The sequence below is a fragment of the Melampsora larici-populina genome, assembly GCF_000204055.1.
Source record: "Melampsora larici-populina 98AG31 unplaced genomic scaffold MELLAscaffold_1, whole genome shotgun sequence".
In the NCBI taxonomy this organism is placed as follows: Eukaryota; Fungi; Basidiomycota; class Pucciniomycetes; order Pucciniales; family Melampsoraceae; genus Melampsora; species Melampsora laricis-populina.
In genome coordinates this window covers 1,568,869-1,594,089 of record NW_006768765.1, presented here as the reverse complement: position 1 = coordinate 1,594,089, position 25,221 = coordinate 1,568,869, and the positions used below count along the sequence as shown (strand labels likewise).

General features: G+C 39.0%; 4 protein-coding genes across 4 annotated transcripts; 3 read left to right on the top strand and 1 right to left on the bottom strand.

Moving 5' to 3' along the window:
* Positions 1-9,666: 9,666 nt before the first annotated feature.
* On the top strand, positions 9,667-11,348 carry MELLADRAFT_76302 (uncharacterized protein; the record flags this gene model as incomplete). Its single annotated transcript, XM_007403987.1, has 5 exons — positions 9,667-9,725; positions 9,796-9,889; positions 9,981-10,205; positions 10,300-10,530; positions 10,627-11,348. The coding sequence occupies 5 exons, from the start codon at positions 9,714-9,716 to the stop codon at positions 11,115-11,117; spliced, it is 1,053 nt and encodes a 350-aa protein (XP_007404049.1).
* Positions 11,349-12,586: 1,238 nt separating this feature from the next.
* On the top strand, positions 12,587-18,733 carry MELLADRAFT_73831 (uncharacterized protein; the record flags this gene model as incomplete). Its single annotated transcript, XM_007403988.1, has 11 exons — positions 12,587-12,616; positions 12,702-12,887; positions 16,481-16,638; positions 16,717-16,857; positions 17,054-17,200; positions 17,347-17,375; positions 17,462-17,614; positions 17,684-17,807; positions 17,882-18,246; positions 18,330-18,466; positions 18,599-18,733. The coding sequence occupies 10 exons, from the start codon at positions 12,858-12,860 to the stop codon at positions 18,731-18,733; spliced, it is 1,419 nt and encodes a 472-aa protein (XP_007404050.1).
* Positions 18,734-19,613: 880 nt separating this feature from the next.
* Positions 19,614-21,902, top strand: MELLADRAFT_41476 (uncharacterized protein; the record flags this gene model as incomplete). Its single annotated transcript, XM_007403989.1, has 5 exons — positions 19,614-20,409; positions 20,494-21,026; positions 21,107-21,368; positions 21,458-21,492; positions 21,593-21,902. 5 exons carry the CDS (start codon positions 19,780-19,782, stop codon positions 21,645-21,647), a joined length of 1,515 nt encoding a protein of 504 aa, XP_007404051.1.
* Positions 21,868-24,519, bottom strand: MELLADRAFT_46368 (uncharacterized protein; the record flags this gene model as incomplete). The annotated part of the gene is made up of 8 exons (XM_007403558.1): positions 21,868-22,298; positions 22,367-22,474; positions 22,552-22,688; positions 22,780-23,067; positions 23,179-23,335; positions 23,450-23,613; positions 23,682-23,770; positions 23,854-24,519. The coding sequence occupies 8 exons, from the start codon at positions 24,351-24,353 to the stop codon at positions 22,089-22,091; spliced, it is 1,653 nt and encodes a 550-aa protein (XP_007403620.1).
* Between the last annotated feature and the right edge of the window lie 702 nt (positions 24,520-25,221).

Here is a 25,221-nt window from a genome sequence, read left to right as displayed (position 1 = left end):
GTGCAACAGGGAATCAAGATCATAACCCACGGCTCAGTCCAAAAGCTCAAAGAAATTGAAAGTCAGAAACCCAGTAAAATCTGGGAGAAAAAAAATAAAATAAATAAAAAACCATTATTTGTCACATCGGCTGTATTCTCTCAGAGACAGTTGTTGTAGTCCTTATGAATTCAACTACTTGCTGTGTCACATATAGCTGCGGAGTAAAATAGATCAAAACATGTTCTAAGGAGATTGTTGTTATAGAAATATTGGAAACATGTTGTGATTGAGATCGATATTACACAATCAAGAATCCTCATCATAATCATCATGTCATATCCTAAATATAAATCATTCATCATCATTCATCATTTCATCATTCAACTTGAAGGGAAACCGTGTTCCCAAATAAAACTCACTAAACTCCCAAACCCTACTGAAAAGTGCAAAAATTTCCAGGTTTACACGTCCGAGCGATTCATTTTGACGTCCACGTGTTCCACCCCAGAATTACTCATTCACGCACACTCACACAAATACAAAACCTAGAAGCGCTCTTCAACTTCAAATCGAACTTCTCAGATCAGCAGCAATCGATGCTTCATCAATGAATCAATAATTGAGATATTAGTGAATATCATCATCATCAAAACTTGATTATCATGCCTCAACTATCAAATCAATATCAACCATCATTTCATCCAGCAAGACCAAGCAGCTTCATCAACTCACCATTTGCATCAACATCAAGTTCATGAAGACAAAAGAGCAACATCAGTTTGAAATTCCCATCCACACAAGAGATCAGATAACATAAGAAAAAGCAGATTCAACATTGTTGGGCATGATGGTGGTAATGAAGCAACACAGGCTTCCAGGAATGATTCTGATTGGACAAGTGAAGTGAAAAACATCACCAGCCTCACCATATTTACGTACCACACCACCTTCCCATCACTATCATTTGGTACAATTGTCTCTGTGATATGGAACCACATTGCAACACCAACCAGAGCAAGTCTCAGCCTTCATTTTGATCTCATCCCTTCAACAAAAATTGGAAGACCAATTATGTCTTCCTTCATAAAGCCATGTGCGCTTGATACAGTGGTAAAACTGTGATTTGCAACATGTCAATTCTTTGAACAATTGCATGAGGACAACCATAAAGTGCCTGCTTAGATGTTGAAGAATGATTGCTTGCCATATTCAAAATATGCGGCTAACCAACCAATTGACTCAATTGGATCAGCTGATATTGATGTTTGCCCAGATATCTTTATTGAGAGAGAAGACCTAGCAAACAATCACTGACAGGATTTTCTTGATGATGGGAACAGGCTTCCAAACTTTGTATTGAGAGCTCTAATGCACCAAAAACAAAATGACCTTCATCTGAATTGAATTTTGGACAAAATTTCACAGATCACATGTTGGTCTTGAATTGGTCACAAGACACTGATTTAAGTGACATATCTATTCAACTGTATCAACCATTGTTTCTTGATCCTTCAGCTACTGTATTTTGTTACACACTACAAAATGGTAAACAGTGTGTATCTTCTCTCCTCAATGTACAAGTAAGACTCTATCTCTGACTTTCAAACACATTTCATTTCTAAGAGAGCAAACAGAAACCACAAACATATCATATCATCAATCCTGCATATCATTCAAAATCTTGTAGCCTTGAAGCACAAACATGGCCAATAGAAGAATTGTTGACATTGGCTGATAACTATCAACTACAATGCGAACTGATTCTCCAAATTTCATCATTCAGATTATTTGACTTTTTGATTCATTTGAGTCATGGCACAAATTGATTTGACATCTCTGGCACCTGGAACATGATTGTTCTTCATCTTTCACATCTACTCCTTGGTGGAATAAATGCTAAAGATTCAATAGATGTGCAATCCTTCTCAAAGACAATTGAAGAAGGACAAACTGTGAAAGGTTTATCAGCTTCAGCCAGGAGATCAGTTGCTTTACTTGCATAAGGAGACAAAGAGAAACCAAGACCAGCTAGGAAAACTCCTACTTGTCATTCTCAATTTGTTACCACTATATTCAGTGCTCATACACTATGTTTGTGAAATGATAAAGAGTATATTATGGATTTAATCTGAAAATAATTTTATTTTGATGACTACACCACAGGGAGATTCTAGGCCCAAAAAATGGTCAGAGGAGTCTGATGAAGGTCGGGTCAGAAAGTTGTCTGCTGATAGCCTGAAAGTGGGCTGTGAAAGGCCCCAAAACAGTCTGCTAGAACAAGCCACAGAATGCCTGATAGTTTCCTGATTTCAGGCTATAAATTTCATGCAGACAGTCTGCAAAAAAGAGCAGCAGACCATCTGCTATTCACCCTAGAATTATCTGCAAAAGGGTTGCAGGCGGTCAAAGCAGGAAAGCTGCAAACTGCCTGCTGCTTGCCTCAAAACAAGTTGCAGGAGGTTGGCAGGTGATTATTCTTTGAGTTGAAATGATTGAGCAAAGACCAGACCATGTTAACCTTGAGAACCCAATAGGTTATAAGGAAAATAGCTTTATATTGGACATGCACGTGCTTTCAGGACACTTGCAACTTGTCACTTCTTGGTTTCATCCATCTCCTTTCCTCCTTCAAGCTCAACACTTTCATCCCTCCTCCTTACCTTACGTTTTCTCAGCCAATACTGAAAAGATTTTTGACCCAAGCAACTAACACACCTGCACCATGTAAATATCCTTGTAGCATGTCAATGTGCACACACGAAAGACTTTCCTTAGACCCTGTAAAGACCCATCAAAGAGGTGCCACAACAGGTGCATCTTCCCCTTATCAACTGGGATGTTGAAAGTCAGTTGAACCCAGCTGATGAAAAAGGATCCCACAAATCCTATGAATAAACCACTATTCACAAAGGGCACTCAACAACAATCTCATTCTAAGTCTGACCAAAAGACTTGGAGATTTGTTTCGAAACTCTCTGTGTGTGCATGTAGACATGTGCTACACAAATATTGACACAGTGCTGGTCAGTTTCAAGTTTCACATTGATTCATCTTGAAATTCAATACTGATCACTTCTCTTTACCTCGGACAACCCCATCACTTCCAGTTATGACCATCAAGTTACCTCCAAATTTTCAGGGTTTTGACCATTTTTAACATCAAATTAAACTAGTGCTTTAACTTCATTTCCATTGATTCCATTGATTTGATTATCTTGACTGAAACTGGACTTGTGAAACCAATCATCAAGATGATATGATAACACAAATTACAACTCTTTTACCTAAATAGGTTTGTGATATAGTTAAATTGATCATTTCATCTTCACAATCTTCTTCATATAAATTGGTGATCAAATCAATTAAATTACTTGAATCCTTGATGTTTATGTTGTTCAGATGAAGCTTGGGTTAATATTGGTCAACTTATCAACTCAATCACATCATCAAGTCAAACAGAACAACTTCTTCTGGTTTTGAAACCAACTCAAGTGCAACTTCAAGTTCAACCTCCACGAGTTTTAATCACTTGTGATCTCCAATGGCTTCAAACTACCATTTCAAATCTGATCACTTTATCTCAACTTCTTTCAAACACCAACCTATCATCCAAATCCTCAAATCCATCAATCATGGACTAAACTCTCAACAACTCTTTTACAAAGAATTCATAACTTATTAAAACTTGGATCATCCACTATTATTAAAAGACTTGCAATACATTTGATTTTAAATCAAAATGAAGAACAAACTTTGGGGTCAAAATTCCATACTATTGAACTTGGAAAAGCTGTTATGGAGATCATTCAAAAAGATTTCAAATCATAAGACTTGTAAATTTATGCATTTCAAAGTTCTAGATAAATCATACTGTAAACAAGCATGAAGACTCAGATTGAAATTGATCAGTTAACAAATAGAAGAAGAAAATCAAATGGCCCACATTGCTATTACTGCACCATTGAAACCCCATTGTTTTGAGTTCCTTTGAATATAATCTTGAGTGGAAGATTTAGGAAGTAAATAAATTCCTGATTTAGCTGACTGTACAAGATATATAAAGAATAAAATTCAGGTCTTTTTGATTTCATATGGAATATCAAGAGGAGACAATGGTAAAAGAAATCAAATTAACTTGACAAGCTTTCTCAAGAAAGACCGTATCAATTCCTTCACATTTATCACCAAATGGTGGATTATGTTCAAAACCAAATCCAGGTGTTAGAGTTCAAAGAAAAGAAGAGTTGTAAGTAAACCATGAAGAGACAAGTGAAAGACTAACTATTGCATCAAATAGTAATGAGTCTAGACGTGTTGGTTTTGATTGGTTTAAAAAAGTTGGATTTGAGATATCTAATTGAATAAATTTTTGAATTGACTTCATATTCTTCATTTGATTGATGTAATTCATTTTCATCTTTTGATTCTCTTGGTTCTGATCCTTGTTCTCATTACTCTGACTTTGTCTTTTAACCTGACTCTGACTCTGAACCCTCCTTTATCATTATCCCCTATATCTACTTGTAAGTAAAAAGATTTGATATTATACAGAAATAAAATCCATTTTACTGTCCTTCTGCCCATATACAAATGCTGAGACTCTTGCTGCTGCTAAATCAGCAACTACCCAACTGGAAAAGAATAGAAATTAAAGACCACTTGACCCTTGATCAACGGTATCTAAAAATTAAATGATAGCCTACAGGCAACACGCAAACGCACCGTTGCGGCCCGCAGCACCCGCCTGACTGCGACAACAATGCGATCTACCGCAGTGTTGTCTTGACGCCATCACAGCGCAGTCGCAGTCACCCAAAAGCTCCCTGAGAAAGCAATTTCCAAAAAAAATCGCTGCACATCGCAGGCCGTCGCGCTGTAAAAGAAACGCAGCGCGCCGCAGGCCGCTGTGTGCAGCAATGAAATGCCGTGTAAGGTGCAGATTTGTAAAAGAGAAATTATATTTTGAAGAAAAAAATAAAAAGTATAATACGAATTCGATTAAAGAAATTATAATAAAATATAACTATAGAAAACATATTCGCTGCGTTGCAGGGTACCCCCTGTGGTGCTTTCACTGCGACAGCAGCCCGGGAAAACCGCAGGCAACCCCGCGCGGCGGGCCGGGTGTACCTCAGGGGCTGTCCGGTTCACTGCGACAGCGGCTCAACCGCAACGCTGTCGCAGCGCAGTCGCAGTCCCCGGCGGGGGGGTTTGCGTGTTGCTACAGGCCAACAGCAGATAAATCCCACTGACCTTCCACAGCTGGTTGCACTGCCAGCATAGATGCCTCGTATTTCTCAACCCGAGGCATCATTGGAGGAAAATCCTCGGACAGACCTTGTCTGAGGTTTTTGCCCTGAGGATTACCTCGGATCAAAACCTTGGGAAGCTTCTGTCCGAGGTTTTGCATCCGAGGATACCTTGGATTTTGTAATCCGAGGTAAATATGTTGGCGGTGTTGGTGACTATATGGGAACAGAAGGTCTGCAGGCCGCCTTCCAGCCTGCATGAAAACTGGTCTTATCTCCCTGTGGTGTAGTATTTCTTTGTAGCCAGAGTTTTGTCAACACTGAGGCTAAAGTTTTCTTTGCACCTTTGAAAGGTCCCATTTGTTTTGTCACAAGGTGTTGTGTCTGTTCAATTTTTTTTCATACACTAGCAACATAAAGTAAGTTTTGCATGGGAAATGTCAGCCCTCAAGCTTTGACAAGCCAAAGCCAAAAGAGATTCAGCATACAAGCAGTTATAAGACCTTAACAAAATATATATAAAATATATCTTTAGAAAATATCACACCATGTGTCTAGTTTCAAAGACAAAATTAATGTCATAAATCACTTAGCATCATTGCTCAACAATAAGCACACCTTGTGTCTAATTTTAAAGACAAACTTATTAATATGAATCTTTATTAGTATTGCCATAACATCATATTAACTCTCCAATAATAAATACACCTTGCGTCTAGTTTCAAAGATGAAAATTGAAGAGAATTTCCCTCATCACAAGAGTTACCTTGTGAAACAACAACCAGGATAATTAGAAGATAATTGAAGAACTAAGATGAAATTTGTACTTATAAAACTCAACAACAAGTTTCCACATAACAGAATCCCAAAGCGGAAGGACTTTGTGGATTTATCAAGAAGACTCACCTGTCCCCCTACAGAGAACATCTTTGTCCCAAAACAGAGCTAAAACCCACAACTTGGCCTCAACAAACCCAGGTAGCGCAGTAAGTCTTCCCTTGCCCATAATCTGGCCTTCCAGAGGGAAATATAGATAAGTGATGACCTCAGATTCAAGAAGCGGAAGGTGCCTTCTTACCCCAGCTGGATTTAGTATACAACTTTCCATAGCAGTACATTTATCTACTATCAAAGTACAATAGTTCCACTCACCATAAAAGTATTACTCAATTCTTCCAGAAGCGTCAAAACCAATCTTACCTCCACAAGTAAGTAAACTTTTTAAAACAACTTTTCCTCCTTTACTGTCCCTGTTCTTGAAACAGTAAAAACTATCTTGGTCACATACCAATAATCTTGCAACCCAAAGTTGTTGAGATCCCTGTGGTTTTTTACTCAGTCTACCCTTAGATCTTACCATCTTTTAGGGAATTACCCGGCTCAGAACCTGACCAGTTCAGCTCTATCACCAGATAGTGGGCTGTGGTCTAATTTTTAATCTAGCATTCACCCGTTAGATTCTAGTAAATAGTTCATTATTAATATTTGTTTCCTCTGCTATTTGTAGAAACTAAATATAATACAATCTTACGTACCCAGTAGGATTGTTTGTCAGGGCTATTAGTCAAATTACTGGATGGCTCAACTGTGTTGGAAGTGCCACCCTGACAGGAAAAGTGATTAAATTTATAAGAGCAAACAATGATTGACAATGCAACAAATCAGCATTATTCAGCATGAAATAAGCATTCTCAATTGTCTGATAGTAATGCCTTAAATGCATTCATTTTTTCTGCGCAAAAATTACTTTATGCTGCTAGTGACAGGCTCAGAGCAAGGGTAAGTTTCTCAAGTCAAATGCACACCTGCGACATCCTGAAGCTGGTCACCCAATTATAGGCTTGCAAGGTATGTGGTAAAATGCATTCTGTCATAAATGTGCATCCAAAACCATCTGTGAGACAGTTTTGGACTTCAGACTGACATGTTTATATCTATCATAACTCCTTGATTTGGAAATTCTCATTCACATCATTCCAAGACAACAACACATTTGAAGCCCCCCAGTGGAAACAAGAGGATTTGCCAGCATCTGTCCGAAATAATCAACTTGACCATGTTACGCTGTCAAGCACCCCAAGTGTGTGCCAAAGTTGCCAGAGAACGTGTCGAGGGATTTTTGACCAAGTGAGCTTTGGCATAACTTAGGAAAGCTTCCAATGATGCTATGGTTATGGGGTTGAGATTAAGCTGGTATATTATCTTTTGACCAGCTAGAGCTTTGAAGAGATACATCATTCTATATACCTGGGAAAGAATGTAACATTCAGAGTAACATGTTTCCTGATAAAATCTTTGAAGTGAACAATTATTGTCAGCTTACTAATTTGGGTACAATGTTTGATAAGCAATGAATCAGGTGTTCAATGCTTGTCCTATGACCCTACGGAATCATAGGAACTTTGTTAGCTCAAAAGGAAATATATTTCCATGTAAGTATTGACTGAAAGAATGAATATTAAGACTGACTGTATTGGTAGACTTTCTCTTCAGCCAACATACATGAACCTTCAAGAATTTGTCAATGTACAACCAATGACCTTCACACTTGTTCAAAAGTATTAGCAGCAAATTCTTGATTGCATGCGCAAGGCTTGGAGTTAGTCCTTCTTCCAATAAAAGAGCCAGACCAGGTATCTTCCTTGCATAATGCAACCGGCCAAGTATACCTTGTGTCATTCTGACACATCTCTTCCATGTCTTCATCAGCTAGCTAATATCACCAGCATGGGCCAGTTTGTGCACCTCCACAACAGTGGTGAAGTCTGACATGCACAATGAAACATTGTAATGTGTATGATGCATGCTCTGGCTTGATTCCTCGATTATAGATTGGTCAAAGTATTGATCCCAAAATTTTCTAACAATCTATTACAACACTTCACTTTGTTCAAGTCAATATATATTGTGGTTGGAATCCTTCATTGTCTTATGCACTTGCCTGCAAATGGAGGTGTGTGAGTTCCTTATTTTATCTTGCCACCTTTGAAATTAATATTGACTTGATAGTATATAGCAAATTAGCTTTGTGGAAAATTTGAATTCAAGACATGATGGATTTGAAGTCTTGTGATGCCACCAGCTTCTTGTAATACCCACTGTCAGCCTGTCTCAGAAATTTTGGTAAAACTCCAAGATCAGGGCTGAATGTACTTACAAGATGTATCTTTTAAGCTAGGTGATGATTGATCTTTATGCTTGTGGAGTTATTTTTTGACCTCCAGGTGTCTATGTCTCCACATTTATTGAATTGCCCCCAATGGAGGGCCCATAGATTCTTGGCAAAGCTCCACATTGTGTGGGTGCCACAAAATACCAACAGGGGGCATTCCAATCATTCAATGGCATCTATGGGGAAAATCACTTGACTTGAAAACTCTCCACTAGCATATTTATGCCTATCTAGGATTACAACAATCTGACCCTTGATTGCTTCAAGGATGCAAGCAACACCCTTGGCTGACAAGTCCAGAGCAGTCACCGTACATAGAAAGTGTATATTTGGTTTGTACACAGCAATCTGGTTGATTGCAGGTAGTTTGGTAGCCAGTGGAGGTATTTTTGCTTGCAAAGGGGTCCCTTTTAATTATTCCATGTGTTCCTTCAGCACTGAGAACATTTGCGCCTGGATGACTGACACTGTGTGATTGATTTGAGCTGGCTTAGGCAAGAATGCCAAAATGAGGACAGGTTTGCAAGAACAGGTTTGTGTTGAGCTACGGAAATATGAGCTATGGCTGACATGATTGCTGAGATTGTGGTGAGGGAGTATCAGAGGTATTTGACCACAGTACTTTCTGACCTCATGCCAAAAGAATCACTTTACTTGCAAGTCCCTTGCTTGAGCGGGCTGGTACAGCTCAAGAGGGACTTGGTTAAGTTTGTCTTAAGCCCCTCTTTGAGAGCAGACATGGCTGTGTCAGAAGAGGGGTTGTGTTGTGGTCACACTCTTGCTCAAGGGGGGTGGGCCTGGGCGTGAAACAGGGTCAGTCTGAGGGGCATAGGCACCACTGTGGCAGGTTGGGTGCGCCCTTCACTTACATTTTGGGGACAAGGCACTCCCAAGTTACAACTTACAAGGAAAACCCAATGGATATCATTGGACTAAGATTGATCAATGGTTTCTAAAATGCAGTATGTACACTGCAAAACTCCTTTCCAGGTATTTGTGATTGAGATGGGTTACTTTAACCCGTCACAGCCTGTGAAATAACTATGGGGCGCGCCCCTACCTATTCTGAGCTTTTGGAGTGCTCTTGGACGCGCCTGCGCCCAGGCGCGACCTTTTTGTCCTTTTTGTGCCGCGCCCACGACATGAAAGAGGGGCTTAGTTAAGCTTGCGTTATGTATGAATGTATGCTATGTATGTGTAAAGCTTTTTAGGCGCGTCTTTTTCTTTTCGACCATTTGCTTGCGAATAAACATTCCTTTCCTCGTCTCTTGCACCATCTACTTCACTTTCGCCACAGTCGACCTACACCCATGGCCGAAGAAGTGAGCGGGATCTTTTGAATCTGGGCAAACCTCATTGTCAAAGCTGATCCATTTATATTTGTCTTCGTAGGACGATAAAACAAATGGACGAGAAGCAGCCAGGCATGCCATACTCAACGAACACAAAGGGAAAGCATTTAGTCGTGACACCCTCAAAAACGCAGGTCCGAAAGCCTTCCCCTTTTCCTCCCCACCATCTCAACATCTGCATGGCTACTCTAACAAACGACCGGTTGTTTTGTTGATGTCGTAAAGGCATCCCTGCTGGTCGACAGTTTACCAAACATCTAGCTCAATGTAACAGAGAACTTGGTTTGACGTTCGGGATGGAGTTAATTGAAGTTCGAGCACGTGGGCTCGATCCAGTACGAATGGCTGTAGATGCTGAAATGAAACGTAAAGCAATCAAAAATAGTCAACGTCAACGAAACGGTGATCAAGGCGATGATCAACAAACGCCTGCTGATGTCAAACCAAAAGGTGAATTTTACGACTCCTCAAAGTCTCAAGTTGATACGATATATATTAAACTAAGACCAATTGTTTTATTGACTATCAATCGCTGTTTCAAAAGCAGGTTCTTCGGCCAAACAGTACATTCTACGTTCTTGTCTGAGTCCAGAGCTGATATATAAGGTAGGGCAGATAGTGGACGAGGAGATTCCTCGGGATCATCGAGAAGACCGCTGGTTACAAGAAGAAAACGATGTATTAGATTGGAAGCGAGGGGATGAAGTGGCTTATCACGGTGTTCTTGGTTTGATCTTGGCCTTAATTCTTACTCATGGTCGAACCATGGACAATAGTACGTGGATAAATTGACTTCTTCCCTTCATTTTCTGTCCTAATTGCTGAGAATACTATGATGTGTTGATTCGTTATATTATCTTCGATCTATTAGATGAACTTCGAAACTACCTCAAACGTCTACGGGTCGATGAGCAATGGTCACCTCCTCATACACCCGCCTGCATGCATCCTCAACCGGATCTTGATCGTCTACTTGACCATTTTGTCAAGTACAAGTATCTTGAATGTTCAGATCCAAGCGGAAAACTTGCTGGTAGTCAAGCAGGTGCAAGTCGTCGACAATCACAAGGAGTTCGAAATGAGTCCAACAATCAAAAACAAGAATGGCGTTGGGGAGCTAGAGCCGAGATTGAGTTTGGTGAAAAAGGCATTGCAAAATTCATTACTGATATCTTCAAGGAGGCTTGCCCACAAAATCCGCCGTCTCAGAGTGGATCAGCCCTCGATATACGTTCAGCTTTCTCGGCACAAAAACTCATGTCAGATATTGCTAAGGCAGCTGGAGGCGAGCTTCAGGACGCTGATCGACTGGAAGCATCAACGGTTGACGGGCCTGCTGCTGCTGCTAACGGCGACTACTAGAGCTCAAATATCTTCTCTCAACACATCTTTCCTCATAAGATCAAATGATTGTTTTCCCTTGAGACAAGCTTGACTCTTTCCCACATCCATCGGGTGATCAGATCACTGTTTTTGACCCGAGTATTATGTACACATTGATAACGGTCTGCTCATTGACCGGATGATACGACTTTACCGTGAGCCAGGCCAGTTGGTGATCACTGAAGTAAGAAATATTATACAATGCATATTATCTACAAGCAGGCCAAGAGAGATACAAAGGCTTGAATATACATGTCTCCCTCCCCGTGATGCACTCACGTCTGATTAGCAAACCAGAAAAACTGAGTTTCAAGACGCAATTGACGGATTATACACGGTAAAAGAATCGTTGATTTACCGAGGACTTAAAGCCACAGCTGATGTGAAGTGTTTTGTAGGTCTGAAACTACAAGACAAGCATCGGTGCGGTAGTTATATCCTCGGATTGGGGAGTGGAAATAACTCTCTAAATTGCAGGGTGACATACGCATGGGTGTTGTGATTGAAATGTTTCACAGAGGATTTCAAATGACTGGAGTGTGGTCAAACGGGAAAGAAAGAAATGCGATGTTGGATTACTTGGAATCGAATGACTTGAAGGGTACTTGCATTCTCATTGAACTTCATTAACGCCGGTTGGAGATGGGACGAACCCCTCTCTCAAAGCGAGCCTTTTATATATGAGCCACCCAAAGTGGGTGAGGGTTAGGGTAGGATCGGGTATCAGGAACTATTGCCGAATAGGATAAGTGACATATTCACCCCTATGTACTGAATCAAACCCATAGCTCAAGCAGCATATCCCAAAATCGACCGAATTCTCCTCAAGCAAATTGACTTTCTCCCAATGTCGTCAAGTAGACTTTGGCATTTTATCAAGTCAGTAACAATTCTTTTATTCGTTCGTCAAAATCTACACATCATCTGATATTGGATTTCTATGGTATTTCTAGGCGTGGGACCCAGATTACTGCAGGATTGATGTTATTTCACGACAATGTAGCTGACCTTAGATGGGTAAGTAACCTACCATCTAGTCGTCATCACATTGTTCGCCGAACTCAGTCGCGGCTATCAAACTTGGCGCGGTCTAGAACGCTTGATGAATTTATCTCGACATCGAAGACAGGTTAATCTGACCAGCCTACTCGTATCGTTAGTGTGAAGGTGCTTCTATGCTCCCTACTCTCAATGCCACTGGTGATTTACTTCTACAACGACCTTTGTCTAAAAAGTCACTTTCGAATAATATTGATCGAGGTCAATTAGTCAACTTTATCTCACCTATGAACCCAAAGGTTTTGGCATGTAAAAGAGTGATCGGTTTACCTGGTGATCGGATTCTACTTCATGGGATCCCACTTGATATTCCACCCGGTCATCTTTGGTTAGAAGGCGATAATCAAACTGTCAGTGTTGATTCTCGTGTATATGGGCCTGTACCACTTGCTCTCGTTCAAGGTCGGATATTGGCACGAGTGAGTGTGATTAAGTTCCCTGTGTGTCACCATCGATGTGTTTATTAATTTCTCGATCTTTTTACTCTGTAAACGTAACTTTTAGGTTTGGCCGACATTTAGCTGGTTTGGGAAGCCATTTGAATATCGAATTGATTCTTCGTCAGAGTAACTCAGTTTGTCTATCTCTACATCAGAAGTCCGACGGAAGAAGAGAACTGTCGATTTTCTTGCTTACCTGAAGGCTATCCGATCGCCACACATGCCAAATCCCACGTGTCTTTGTTCTAGCGTTTTTAACGCTTGCTAACTCGTAATTCTGGTTCTCGACTTTGAAGCAGTCTAAAGCATTGCAGTTTTCATGTTTTGTTTACATCATCATGAAACTTCATGATTCATCATTTGATTTTGCTAAATCAATAAGATCGTTCTTCTCTGTCTGTTTTGTAATTTAATTTTTCACTAGACCTAGATTGTGTTTTGTTGTCATGTTACTGGAAGATATTTGAGCAAGTGACTTACTCACTTCCTAGAACTTCTTTGATTAAATCTCTAAAGGTGATCATTACCAGAAGTGCGCGTGGTGATACCTTCCAGGCAACTCAAATCCTGAGCTGGTCCTCAAGAGTAATCTAATAGCAATCACAGTTGAGTGATATGATTTCATGTTAAATACAAGTTGATTTTGTCCAAAAACAAAAAAGAAAAGAAAAATACACCAATGACAGGAATATTGAAAAGAGATGTATGCAAGCATGTAAAAGTTATATCTTCATCTAGAGTTTGGAAGAAAAAAGCAACTTGTGTCATACAAGATAATAAAAGTAGACAAGTGGAATTGGTTAAGTGATTCAATAAGTGGAACTAGTCCAAAATGCCCTTAAACACTAACAACCAGTTGTAAGAGTCTGATCAGAATAGATTCTCGATGTGTCAAAACGAGATTCTGCAATTCTTGTAGAATTATAGTTTTTCTCTGTCTTCTTAAAGAACATTTACTGGTGACTTTTGATGTTGTGGCGAGGGTAAAGGTCCTATAGCAGCAAATAATGGACTTAGCGATTTTTTGGGTGAAAGCTGTTTGGGACTCTCTGTTAGAAGTGGTGATTTGTCGGCTGCATATAATACATTAGGATCTTTTGCTAAATCCCATGCATTGATTCTTGGTAATTGGCTGGTAATTTTTTTCGACATTCTTTCTGGTTCATTGACTTCTATGATACAAATTGGTTGACTATTAGATGAATTATCTGAATCATTTGTATGCTGATTTCTTTCGCCATTGGCTAAATTGTAACTTAGTCTGAAAACCCCTGAATTGGAGTGTTTTGATAAGGTGACTTGAGAATCTTGAGGTATCATTTCTTCTTTGAAGCTTCCCAAAGGCTTGGCTGCATTCTGCTGTGAAGTGGTGTCCTTTTTCCTCTTATAAGTTTTTTTCTTTGATCTGCGTGATGGATTCACAGGGATCTGGGTCAGAGAGGCCTTTGATGTGGAATCCGAACAAGTATGTGATCTTCTTGATCTTTGTGAAGTAAGTCTCTCTAAGTTAAACTCTTCTTCATTTCCTTGTATTTGAATGGATGCGTCCGTAGAGCTATATTCTTCATTTGTCCAGGAACTGTTGGTTGCTCTTGTTGATCCTTCAAAGTAACTATTCTCTGACTCTTCAGCTGGTTCAATTCTTTTTGCCCATACATCAACTTTTTGTACCGTAGAAACTTTTCCTTTTGAATTTTCAAGAGATTTCAAAGCATCACTTTTGAGGTCATGAGTTTTGGTGTTTTCAACAGCATCATCTGAATCTGTGTCTTGATCATCTTGCTTTGGTTTCCCAGATATCAGCTTCATCAACTTCTTGAAGTTGAAACCTAGTTTCATATTTGAGGTCTTCGGGACCGGACCTTGAACTTCTTGTTTCTGATATGTCTCTTGAAAATATGGGCTCTCGTAGCCGGGAGAAGGAGTCTGGTGCAGTTTGTTTGGACTCTCTAGTCTTAACTCTGTACGTAGATGTGTGGGGAAGTGTTCAACATGATATCCATCAGGATCCTCATCGGCGCGCTTGAGGATTCCTTTACTTTGTCGAGCTTTTGCCGGTTTGGAAACTGTTTTGTGAACTGATTGAACCGGTGAAACAGAATAACTTGCGCTTGGGATGTCTTCCCGGACAACTGCGTTGGTAGAGTCCGATCTTGGATTTTTCCCCTCGTAAATCGAAGGAAGCTTGACTACGAAGGCGCTGAAGCGCAAAGGCTTCAGTGGTGTCAAGATTGGACTAGGTTCTATGTCACCAAATACATTTGTAAAGTCTTGGGATGTATCCAATCGATGTTGAAAGTTGGAACTTCCCTCTTGTTGATCTGAGATGATTCCACCTTTTTGTTTGGACTTTGAGAGTTTTGCCACATGAGCTTCACCAGCTTGTTTGGAAGCCCTCCTCTTTTTCGGTTTAACTTTACCGGCCTCTTGATCCATAGCACTAGCGTCATATCCAGACTCTGCCTGCTCTAATGATACAGAGCTCTTGCGTCCTTTTCTTTTCCATCGCTTCGTGCACCGAGATCTGATGAAGATGATACATAGAAGACCGATAAAGGAAATGAGTGCTGGAAAAGTTTATACATGTTAGTTTACTCGGTCATCTTGTACAAATTCAATGAGCAAAAAGAAAGACAGAAATCCAGTTTTTGCATATCTGTCATAGAAGATCAAATCAACATACCCAGAAGAGAGAAAAATGTGAATAACAATTTGCTTATCGGTACACCTTTTTCTGATCTCACTTCCTCTGTGAAATTGGGTGCTGTGGAAGTGACTGGGGTACTTGGCTTCAGGCTTGAATTTTGTGCAGCAGGTGACATTGCCGGGGCTACTTTGATTGGCAAGACAAAACACCTTCAAGCAAGGAGTATCTTCACGTGTGTCTCGCCGTTTGATGATTCGCCTACGCAGTTGATATTTTGATTATAAATTTGTTTTTTTGTGAGATCAAAGAACTGAAAGTGCAGTTTTAGGATGTTGATTTATTGGTTTTGCTTGAAAGATTGACGAAGTTGAACTAGCCCACCATCTGTGGCCCTAGGAAGAAGCAACTTAAATAAGATAGAGTCGAATGTCGGAAGATGTGATGATAAGTTTGTTAAAAGAAAAAAATTCAAGATATGACGGAGCTGAGCACCTGGTGCGGCGGAAGTCTCTGGACTTTGACTAATTTGTGATATGAGATGAAAATGGAAGGATAAAATACAATAAAATATGGGAATATAATAATTCGAGGATTGTTGATATGTTTTAAAAAACAAAGTCCGTCGGGTTCTTAAAAGTTTAAAAAGGGAGAGTCGAACTTGCTTAGCAACGAATCTCAGCAGACAAGGATCTCGAGAAGTGTTGTTGAACATATTGGACTTGGTTGCTTGAGTTTTACTTGATCAATCTTCCATCTGGTTGTTTTGTTGAAGTTTGCGAAACTTGTGTCCACAAGCTTGGGACAACTCATTTCGATTTCTTGAAGCTGGACGACATCCTTGGGTTTCTTATTCACCTCCTTGAAGCTTCACCGAGATCGCAATCGTTCACTTCAATGATAAGATCCAGCGAAACGGTATCACGCTGCTGAGCTCTCCTGATGAGCTTCACCGAAGTCTTGTTGACCCGTGTCAGTGTGCAGACTAGACGGACCGGGGTCATTGTATGCGGCGATGCCTTGATGGTCACGTACCTTTTCAACGATCACTGGTTAGATTTCCGTTCAACTTCAAAGAAAGTCAACAGTCTTCTCAGCGGAAGAAACAAATGGATATACAAGATCGCAACAATTCCGAATCGACCCCTCTGCTGAGCTCGCACTTGGCCTCACGACCTTCCTCTACCTCTTCAAGCCAGGCTAGCCGATCGAAATTTTTGACAGAAGTCTGGGTGACCTTCAAAAATGCGGTACCGATTTCATTGACATACTTGGTTCAGAACAGCCTACAAACTTCGAGTATATTTCTTTGTGGTCGCTTAGCTGGTCAAGAGGCTCTCAGCGTCGCAGCTATTTCGTGAGTTGACGCTTGATTTTGTACAGACGTCCTAAAAATTGATGAGCTGAGGCTGAGCGGATATTCTTTCGAGCACAGTTACATGTGGATCATGGTCACGGCGGGCTGTATTGCTTTCGGCGGGACGACGGCATTGGACACAATGGCCTCTACCTCCTTCACCGCCTCTCATGATATACATCAGGTGGGAATTTTATTGCAACGTGCTATGCTGAGTCTGTAAGCACCTCTTCACCCCCACGTACAACTGTCAAATTTGAGCAATCTCATAGCTTTCAAGGTAAAACTGCAAAACCAATAGTTCTACATCTCATGTTATTGGAAGTGCTAGACGCTCAAGAATCATTTGACATCAGGATCGTAAATTTCCAATGTGCTGATATGTGCGATGTCAATCCGTGCTGGTATGTCACAGGACGATCATCTATTTGCCCTTTGGCGTCAGTTGGTGGTTCATGGAAACTATCCTCCTAGCCCTTGGTCAAGACCCCAAGCTTTCACAAGACACTGAAGCATTCATGAAGATACTTTCCTTTGGAATGCTGCCCTATATATGGTTCGAGTAAGTTACAATATCTTGTCTTCACCTTTCCTGGATCATACCATGAATAATTACAATACTCGACCACCTAAGCTTCTTGTGTTTTTGTGACTACGTACGGAAGGATATGGTGGGCCTGACTTCTTTCGATGTTTTTATTACACAAGAGCTGTTAAAAAGTTTCTTCAAGTTCAAGGTCCGCATGTACAAAACTTTCTTCACCTCAAAGTCTTACCTGTGGCTTTTTTATGAATTGAAATGAAGGTTCTTGGTTGACAACAGGTATCATGCACGCTTCGACCATTGTGCTAGTTGTGGTTTCTCCAATCAACGTCTTCTTGAATTGGTTTTGTATTTCTAAGCTCGAATTGGGGTTTCGTGGCGCTGCGTTGGGGACGATGATCACATACTGGCTTGCATTTTTGATGATATGTGGTAAGTTATCAACCTTCCGCAAATTCATGTAAGCTCACTCCTCATACGCCGACTTGACAAATTGGCTAGTTCTTGGAAAGACCATGGGAGGCGGAAAAGCCTGGGGAGGTTGGTCACGCCAATGCTTTAAATCGTTGTGGCCTATGTTCAAGCTCTCGATCTCCGGTTTTGTGATGGTGGGTACGGAATGGTGGTAGGCTTTGATCATAATCATCTCATACCTTTAGCTGTTTGAGAGATCTAAACTTAGACTTTTTACATAATCAGGGCATTTGAAATCGTCGCTCTGCTTGCTGGAAAGGTTTCAGTAAAGGCCATAGAGGCTCAGTCGGTGATTATGACCCTAGATCAAATTTCTGCAACACTTCCGTTTGGGGTGGGCGTATCAGCTTCCGCAAGGATCGGTCATCTTCTCGGTGCTCGTCAACCTAATAGAGCCCGTTGCGCTGGATCAGCTGCTGTTTTTCTTGCTACTCTCGTTGGAGGCTCGGTGACGATCCTATTAATGTCAAACCGGAACAGATTTGGGTCGTTTTTCACTAAGGATGATGAAGTGATTAGATTGGTGACTGATGTATTGCCATATGTGGCTGCATTCCAGATTGCTGATGGATGGGCTCAATCATGTGGTGGTAAGAAACATTAGACGTCTTTGATAAGTTCATTAATTCAGGTGGTGTGATATTGACGTTCATGTGTTTCCCAACTTCTATAGGAACATTGCGAGGAGTTGGCTTGCAACACGTTGGAGCAATTGTGAATATTATAGCATATTATCTTATAGCTCTACCACTTGGTATAGCTCTTGCCTTCTGGGCATCGATGGGTCTTCCAGGATTATGGCTTGGACAGGTACGTCTTATAATCGACTCACAAATCACACAGAAATATCCTGTGTAATCACACAGACATAGCCTGTGTGATTGAGGCTATCGTGTTTCACCAGTAACTGATCAGATTGATCTATTCACAAAAAAAACAAAGTGCGTCGCTTTATTCCTCGTAGGGATTACTGAGTTCACAATCATCAAGTCGATCAAGTGGGCAGATGAAGTTGATCGAGCTGTAGAACGTCTTGGATCAGAAGCTTTGGATATCGCACCAAGCTTGAGCATTTAATTGCTAAAGGCCTTCGAAACTAGATGTGATAGAAGAAATGTCTTAGATTCGGACCAGTATATTTATTAATGTAGCTGGCAGAAGGGCATGCGCGCGTCTCATAGAATTCAGATTTGTTTAACTCCTTAGAATCGGGCACTCCAGGCTCAGTAAGACGGGTATGTTTGGTATGTTTATACTTTGGATCAGATCAAGTACATACTTGGTCTAGTTATGGAATTGTTAGGATATCATTCGATTGTAGTATCACTATGCAAATATAGAAACTTGACAACACTAAAAATCCAACTCTTTATCTTCAAAACATTCTTGATTTACTGTTGTGGGTTAACTTGGTCTCTCACTCTCTCCAATCAAACGCTTTTGACACGTTGATTTTTGGATATACCAATGTAGACAAATGATGGTAAATTTGTATCTGGATGTGAGTGAAGTTAATCCAAGATCAAGTATATCATATTATATTCTTTGGATGATTTGAGTTTATATCCAGGCAATGTATCAGGTCCTCATCAGCCAGGTGCATATATAATCTTGAGAGACTTGATGAGTATCACTGCAGCCTGGGATTCAAAAGATGTGGCTCATGAGGGAAACAAGGAGGCCACCATACAGTATACTCTAAGTTGAACCTATTCTCTTCTACAATAGGGGGATGTCTGAAGGTCCCGTTGGCTCATCATTTTCTTTGCTGCATCCATACTGGGATTGTGAGGCTGAGGAACAAGTTGATTGAATTTTGAGTTGTGAAATGTTTCTTGACATGGACAGAGTGAATGTGATGACATCACCTAACTTCACCTAACTTCCGATTTAAAGTGGTTTGGGTCATTCTCAATGGCTTTTCCCTGAACCCATTTTACAAAAACATGTCAAAACCCACTTCAGCCTCAACAACTCATCATCAACACAATTCAAGAAGTTCATCAGCATCCTCAAGATCTTCTGGTTCAACTTCATTACCAACTTCAACTTTAAATCAAAACCTACCTCATCTCTATGCTCCTCTCTTTATCAATTCAGATCCATCTCAATCAAATTCAATCATGGCTTTCATCAGAAGACATATCATCCCATTCACTTTTCGTAAAACATTCTTACTTTTAACAATACCGATGATGATAATCTTTTTTATTTATTATCCAAATCGATCTTCAAATCAAAACATTAATCAAGAATTTCAAACTTCAGATTCATTACTTTCCACTTCAAAACATCCAGTTTGTATCGCACCACCAGGTAAATCTAATGAACAATTCGCTCTAATGATCGATGCAGGTTCAACAGGTTCAAGAATTCATGTTTATCGTTTCTCAAGATGTTTACCAACTTCAGATCAATCTAATTCATTACCTAGATTGATAGATGAAAAGTTTATCAAAACTCAACCTGGACTTTCTTCATTTGCTAGATCACCTAAACAAGCCGCTCGATCTTTAAAAGTCTTGTTAGATGAAGCCATCAAAAGCGTACCAGAAAAAGATAGAGCTTGTACACCTCTTTCGGTTCGTGCTACTGCTGGTTTAAGATTATTAGGTGAAGCTCAAAGTTCTGCTATTATAAATGAAGTGGAAAGGTATTTGAGAGATGAGTGGCCATTTAGTGTGGCTAAAGATGCGGTTAGTATTATGGATGGTTCTGCTGAAGGTGTTTATGCTTGGGTGACTATCAATTATGTACGTTTACACTCTCTTTATCGATCCAAATATGATTTTTCAACCAATCTTTTACTTATCTTTTTGGTTCGATCACTTGGATAGCTATTGAAACGAATTGGACCTCAAACGACAGTTCAGAAAAACCTTGACACTAGCACTGCAGCTGTCCTAGATCTAGGAGGAGCATCTACTCAAATCGTTTTTGAACCACTTCAAGTAGACAAACAAGCTATCTTAGAACCAGGAGATCATGTTTATGATTTAAAATTCGGTGGAAGAAATCATGCACTTTATCAACATTCTCATTTAGGTTATGGATTAATGGAAGCACGTAGATCGATTCATAACTTAGTTGCATTTAATCAACGTTGGAGATCACAACATTCAAAACATTCGAGTGATCAAGTTTTAGAAATCTTCAGTCCTTGTTTAGTGAAAGATGGTAGAAAAAAAGTGGAATTAGAACCCGATCAATTAATCGAAATCGTAGGTACTGGAGCAGGATTTAATGCCTGTAGAAGGTTAGTGGAAATAGTCATGGATAAGGATGAAACTTGTAAGTTGAAACCTTGTGCTTTTGGAGGAGTTTATCAACCTCGATTAGAAGATAGTTTTAAAACCGGACCTATTTATGCGTAAGTCAACCTTTTGTGTTCCTTCTAAGAAGCTTTTTACATCAAAAGAATTCAAACTGATATTATATAAGGAACTTTAGATTATCATATTTTTATGATAGAATTGAACCTTTAGGTTTGAAATCTCCATTTAAGTTACATCAATTAAAACAATTAGCAGAAAGTGTTTGTAAAGGTAAACAATCCAATGGAAAATGGATTGTATTAAATGAATTCAAACCCGCTAATGAAGAAGAAGCCATCAAAGAACTTGAAGATCGACCTGAATATTGTTTAGATTTGAGTTTTATGTATTCTCTTTTAAGTTTTGGATATGAAGTTAAAGATGATCGTGAGATTGTGGTGAGCTAGTATTTTCTTCTTTTTTATCTTTAAAGGATCAAGGAAAGATATTGAACGCACTTTGGTCTCGCGTTTTTTTATCATTATAGATTAGTAAAAAGATTGATGGTGTAGAATTGGGATGGTTAGTGTTTCTTTTTACTCTACTGAAGTTTAGATTTCTATGTCAGACCCCTTATACTCAAAACTTGAAACCTCTCCTTAATTCCGTTTGCTTTTGATAGGGCACTTGGTGCAGCGATCGCCATGATAGATGGAAAGGTTGAATGCCGGGCTTGATGTGTTGTCATAGATGATGGCTAGGTAATCAGTGCAGCATCACTTATCAATCTTGTTCATGATTCTTTTTCTACTCATCATTAGATGTTATATATTTAGAGTCTTTTTCCATCATAGAATTGGAATGTTACTTATTATAATTAGTATAAGAATTGAATGGAAATGTTCTAATAGAAATGATGAAAAGCGTTGGTCATGAGCTTGATATAGATTATATTATGTATAAATAGAACTTCAATGAAGCAATTTCATTTCAAAACACTTTGATTGAGATTCATTGATCTCATGAATTTTGAAGTCTTGCAACGAAGAGAAATCTAGAAAAAAATATCTATGCATTGAAAATACAAGTGTATAAAATACAATCAATCAAGCAAAGAAAGAAAGAAAAAAAACGACATAAATGATTCCAGGAGGTTTGGTCTGTTTTGTTCAACTCTATCAAAGATACTGATCCCAAAAATTTAAAGTAGAATTTTGTTTAGGTAAATGATCAGTAATATTCAATAGTTTGATAATTAAACTATAAATTTCTAAATTAGAAAACCTGTCGATTAGATTGGATTTGATTGATTTTTTTCGAAAAGAAGGACCATAAGCAAAGAAAATCCCTTGCATTTCTTCTAAATCATTATCATACCCATGAATTCCCTATTACAAAGAATACATTAGTTAGTTTCTTTCTCAAGGTTTTTAAAAAAAAAGGACGAAGAAGTTACTTTGGTTCTAAAATGACCTTTCATTTCAACTTTATGTTCTTGAGTTGTTGTAACTACCCAACCTAAACTAGGTACAATGTAAATCGGAGCAATCCTTTGGTTATTAGACTAAAAAACAAGATAAGGATTAGAGATTATCCTTCTTGGGTAGAATTTGTGGTTGAGATTGGTGAAGATCAACTTACAAAATGCCAACGGTCAGGCATAGTCTCGTGTGTGTAAACTTTGAATGATTCGGAATGTTGGGACGATTTATCTAGTTGTTTTAAAACTGATTCTAGATCGTATCCTTCTTTAAACCTTAATCCAGCAGCTGGCCAACCTAATCAAATGTAAGAATGCAAAAAAAAACATTAGATTGTTGATCTTGTTTGATATCAAGTTTTAAAAGTATTAAAAAAAAGTGATCGTACCATCAATTCCAATCAAATTTGAAAAATGTTTAGAACCCAAGATTTGATCTAAATAAATCAAACGATGATCATCAGAAGAACTCATTCCATGATCACTAACATAAACCACATCCACAATCTCAGATAAATTCCGATTCGAAAGTGATTGATCTAAACGGTTGACAAAATGATTCATTTGAATTAATGTTTGATTTAATTGAGAACTCTCAGCTCCATTTCGATGTCCTACTTCATCTAAATCTGGTAGATAGATAAAAATCAATTCAGGTCTTTCATGAATTGGCATATCTATTCTTTTTTAAAAAAAAAGTTTCACCCCCCACCCGCCAAAAAAAATCAATTTTATATAAAGGATTTGAATTTTTGTTTTTCGGTTGAAAGAAATGGAAAATGACGAACCTAACCAACTTTCTAAGAGTTGAATACGTTTTGACCATTTGAAATGTTCTTGAAAAGCTCTCCAGTAAGTAGGTCTAATCTTTTCAGATGTATAAGGAGGACCTGGCCACATCATTACAGCAGTTTTCATTTGATTCTTTGAAGCAGTTGACCAAATCTAAAAAAGAAAAAGAAAAAAGAACAAAGTGTGAGCGTTTTTTTGGTTACAAAGTGATGTTTTTTTTTCTTTTGTATTAATCGGATGTGATGAAAACAAATCAAAATCACAAACTGGTTCACCACCCCACCAATAAGAATCCCAACTTATTGAAGGATTCGTATTGGTGAAATTTAAATCCAAGTTTGGATCGTAAAAATTATTAGAAACGATTCCATGAGATTCAGGGTAAAGACCGGTTAACATTGACCAATGATTTGGAAATGTTAAAGAAGGAACTAAACAAATCATCAAACTCATCAGTTCATACATTTTGAACAATTTTTTAATGATCAAATCAACTTACATTGTGGTTTTAAACCTTTGGCTCTTAATCCACCTTTTTCGGTTAATGAAATTAAATTAGAAGTTAAGTTCCGATCCAAATAATCCAACCTGACATCATTTGTGTTAACTTCAAGTCAGTAAACTACTCATAGCGATAAAAGAATCCAAAGAAACAAAGATGTAAAACTTACCTAAATCCATCTAAAGAGACCACGATCAAAGTTTTTTTAAAATGATGGGTTGAATTTGATAAACTTGCTAATTTATCCGATTCTTTGAACTTTTCATCTAAATCTACATTATTCCAAGTTCCACCTTGACTTGCCCAATGTTCAGTATTAGATGTAATACTACCAGGTGGTCCGATCGGTTTGATTTGTTTTAAAGTGGTTTTTGAAATTGATTCGATTGAAAAATGGGGTGCGATAGAAAAGATAAATAGAATGAAAATTATTGAGATTGTAGATAGGATCAGATACGTTCGAGGTTTGATGGGGTTTTGATTTGAAGTGTTGATTAAGCGTGATTGATTATCATTTATATCTGATTCTGATTCCGATTCTGATTCTGAATATGATTCTACTCCCGGGTCTGATTCTTGTTCTGATGTTGTTTCCTCATGATTTCCTTGATTCTCATTCAAAGGTTTTCTTTTGATAAGTTCCAATTCAGTTTCATCATCTTTTGCCATTTTCTTTTCAATGGTATATGATTTTTCAACAGTTCTCTTTACTTCGAATTATCGAGATATCAGGTCGACAGTCACGAATATGATTTGAATTGTAGCCGATCGATGAGTGTTTTCTATCTCGTTGAGTATCGATGGTGAAGTGTTCCCTCAGAGGATTGATCGCGTTGAGTTGATGAGGTAGCATTGGTGGTGGCCTCTGTGTGAACCAAAATTACTCGCGCTTTGGACTCTCACGGAGTCACGAGACTCTGAGGCTGACCCGGCCCTGGCCCTGCTCAGCCTGCAAGGAGCCTGAGGCCAGGTCTGGGCCATGAAGTCAACTGATTTCTTGTACCCTCACCATGTTGATGACAAAAAAACCATCTTTATGAGTCATTTAACTGCTTTCAAACACTCATTGTACTCTTCTGTTTGCTTCTGATTAGTTCAGAAGTAAACACCCGAGACAACCGAATTAAAAAAATATGAATGAGTTCAATATCTCTCTGAGAAAACTCTTAGACAACTCTGATGTAGCCAGATGTCCTAAACTGCTAGTAAACAGCAATCCAGTCCTGTGCTGGGAGTTCAAAACCTTGATATGAAACTGAGCTTATCAAGCCAAAGGTTCAAAGATTGGTAGGGATTAGGATGTTGAAAGATTACCAATATACAACGAGGCCATGAACCAAAGATTTGCCACATGATTTGGTGTTACATATTTTTTGGCCAAGATTTCAATTTCATGGTAACATGTCTCATGGAAGTCTCATATGAAACATTTTGAAGATCAGTTTTCAATACGGGTGTGCCACCAGAGATCTGAGGCATGTTTGAAGTCCAATAATCTAGATACCTCGGTCAATTTGAGTATGTCAGGTATTCACTG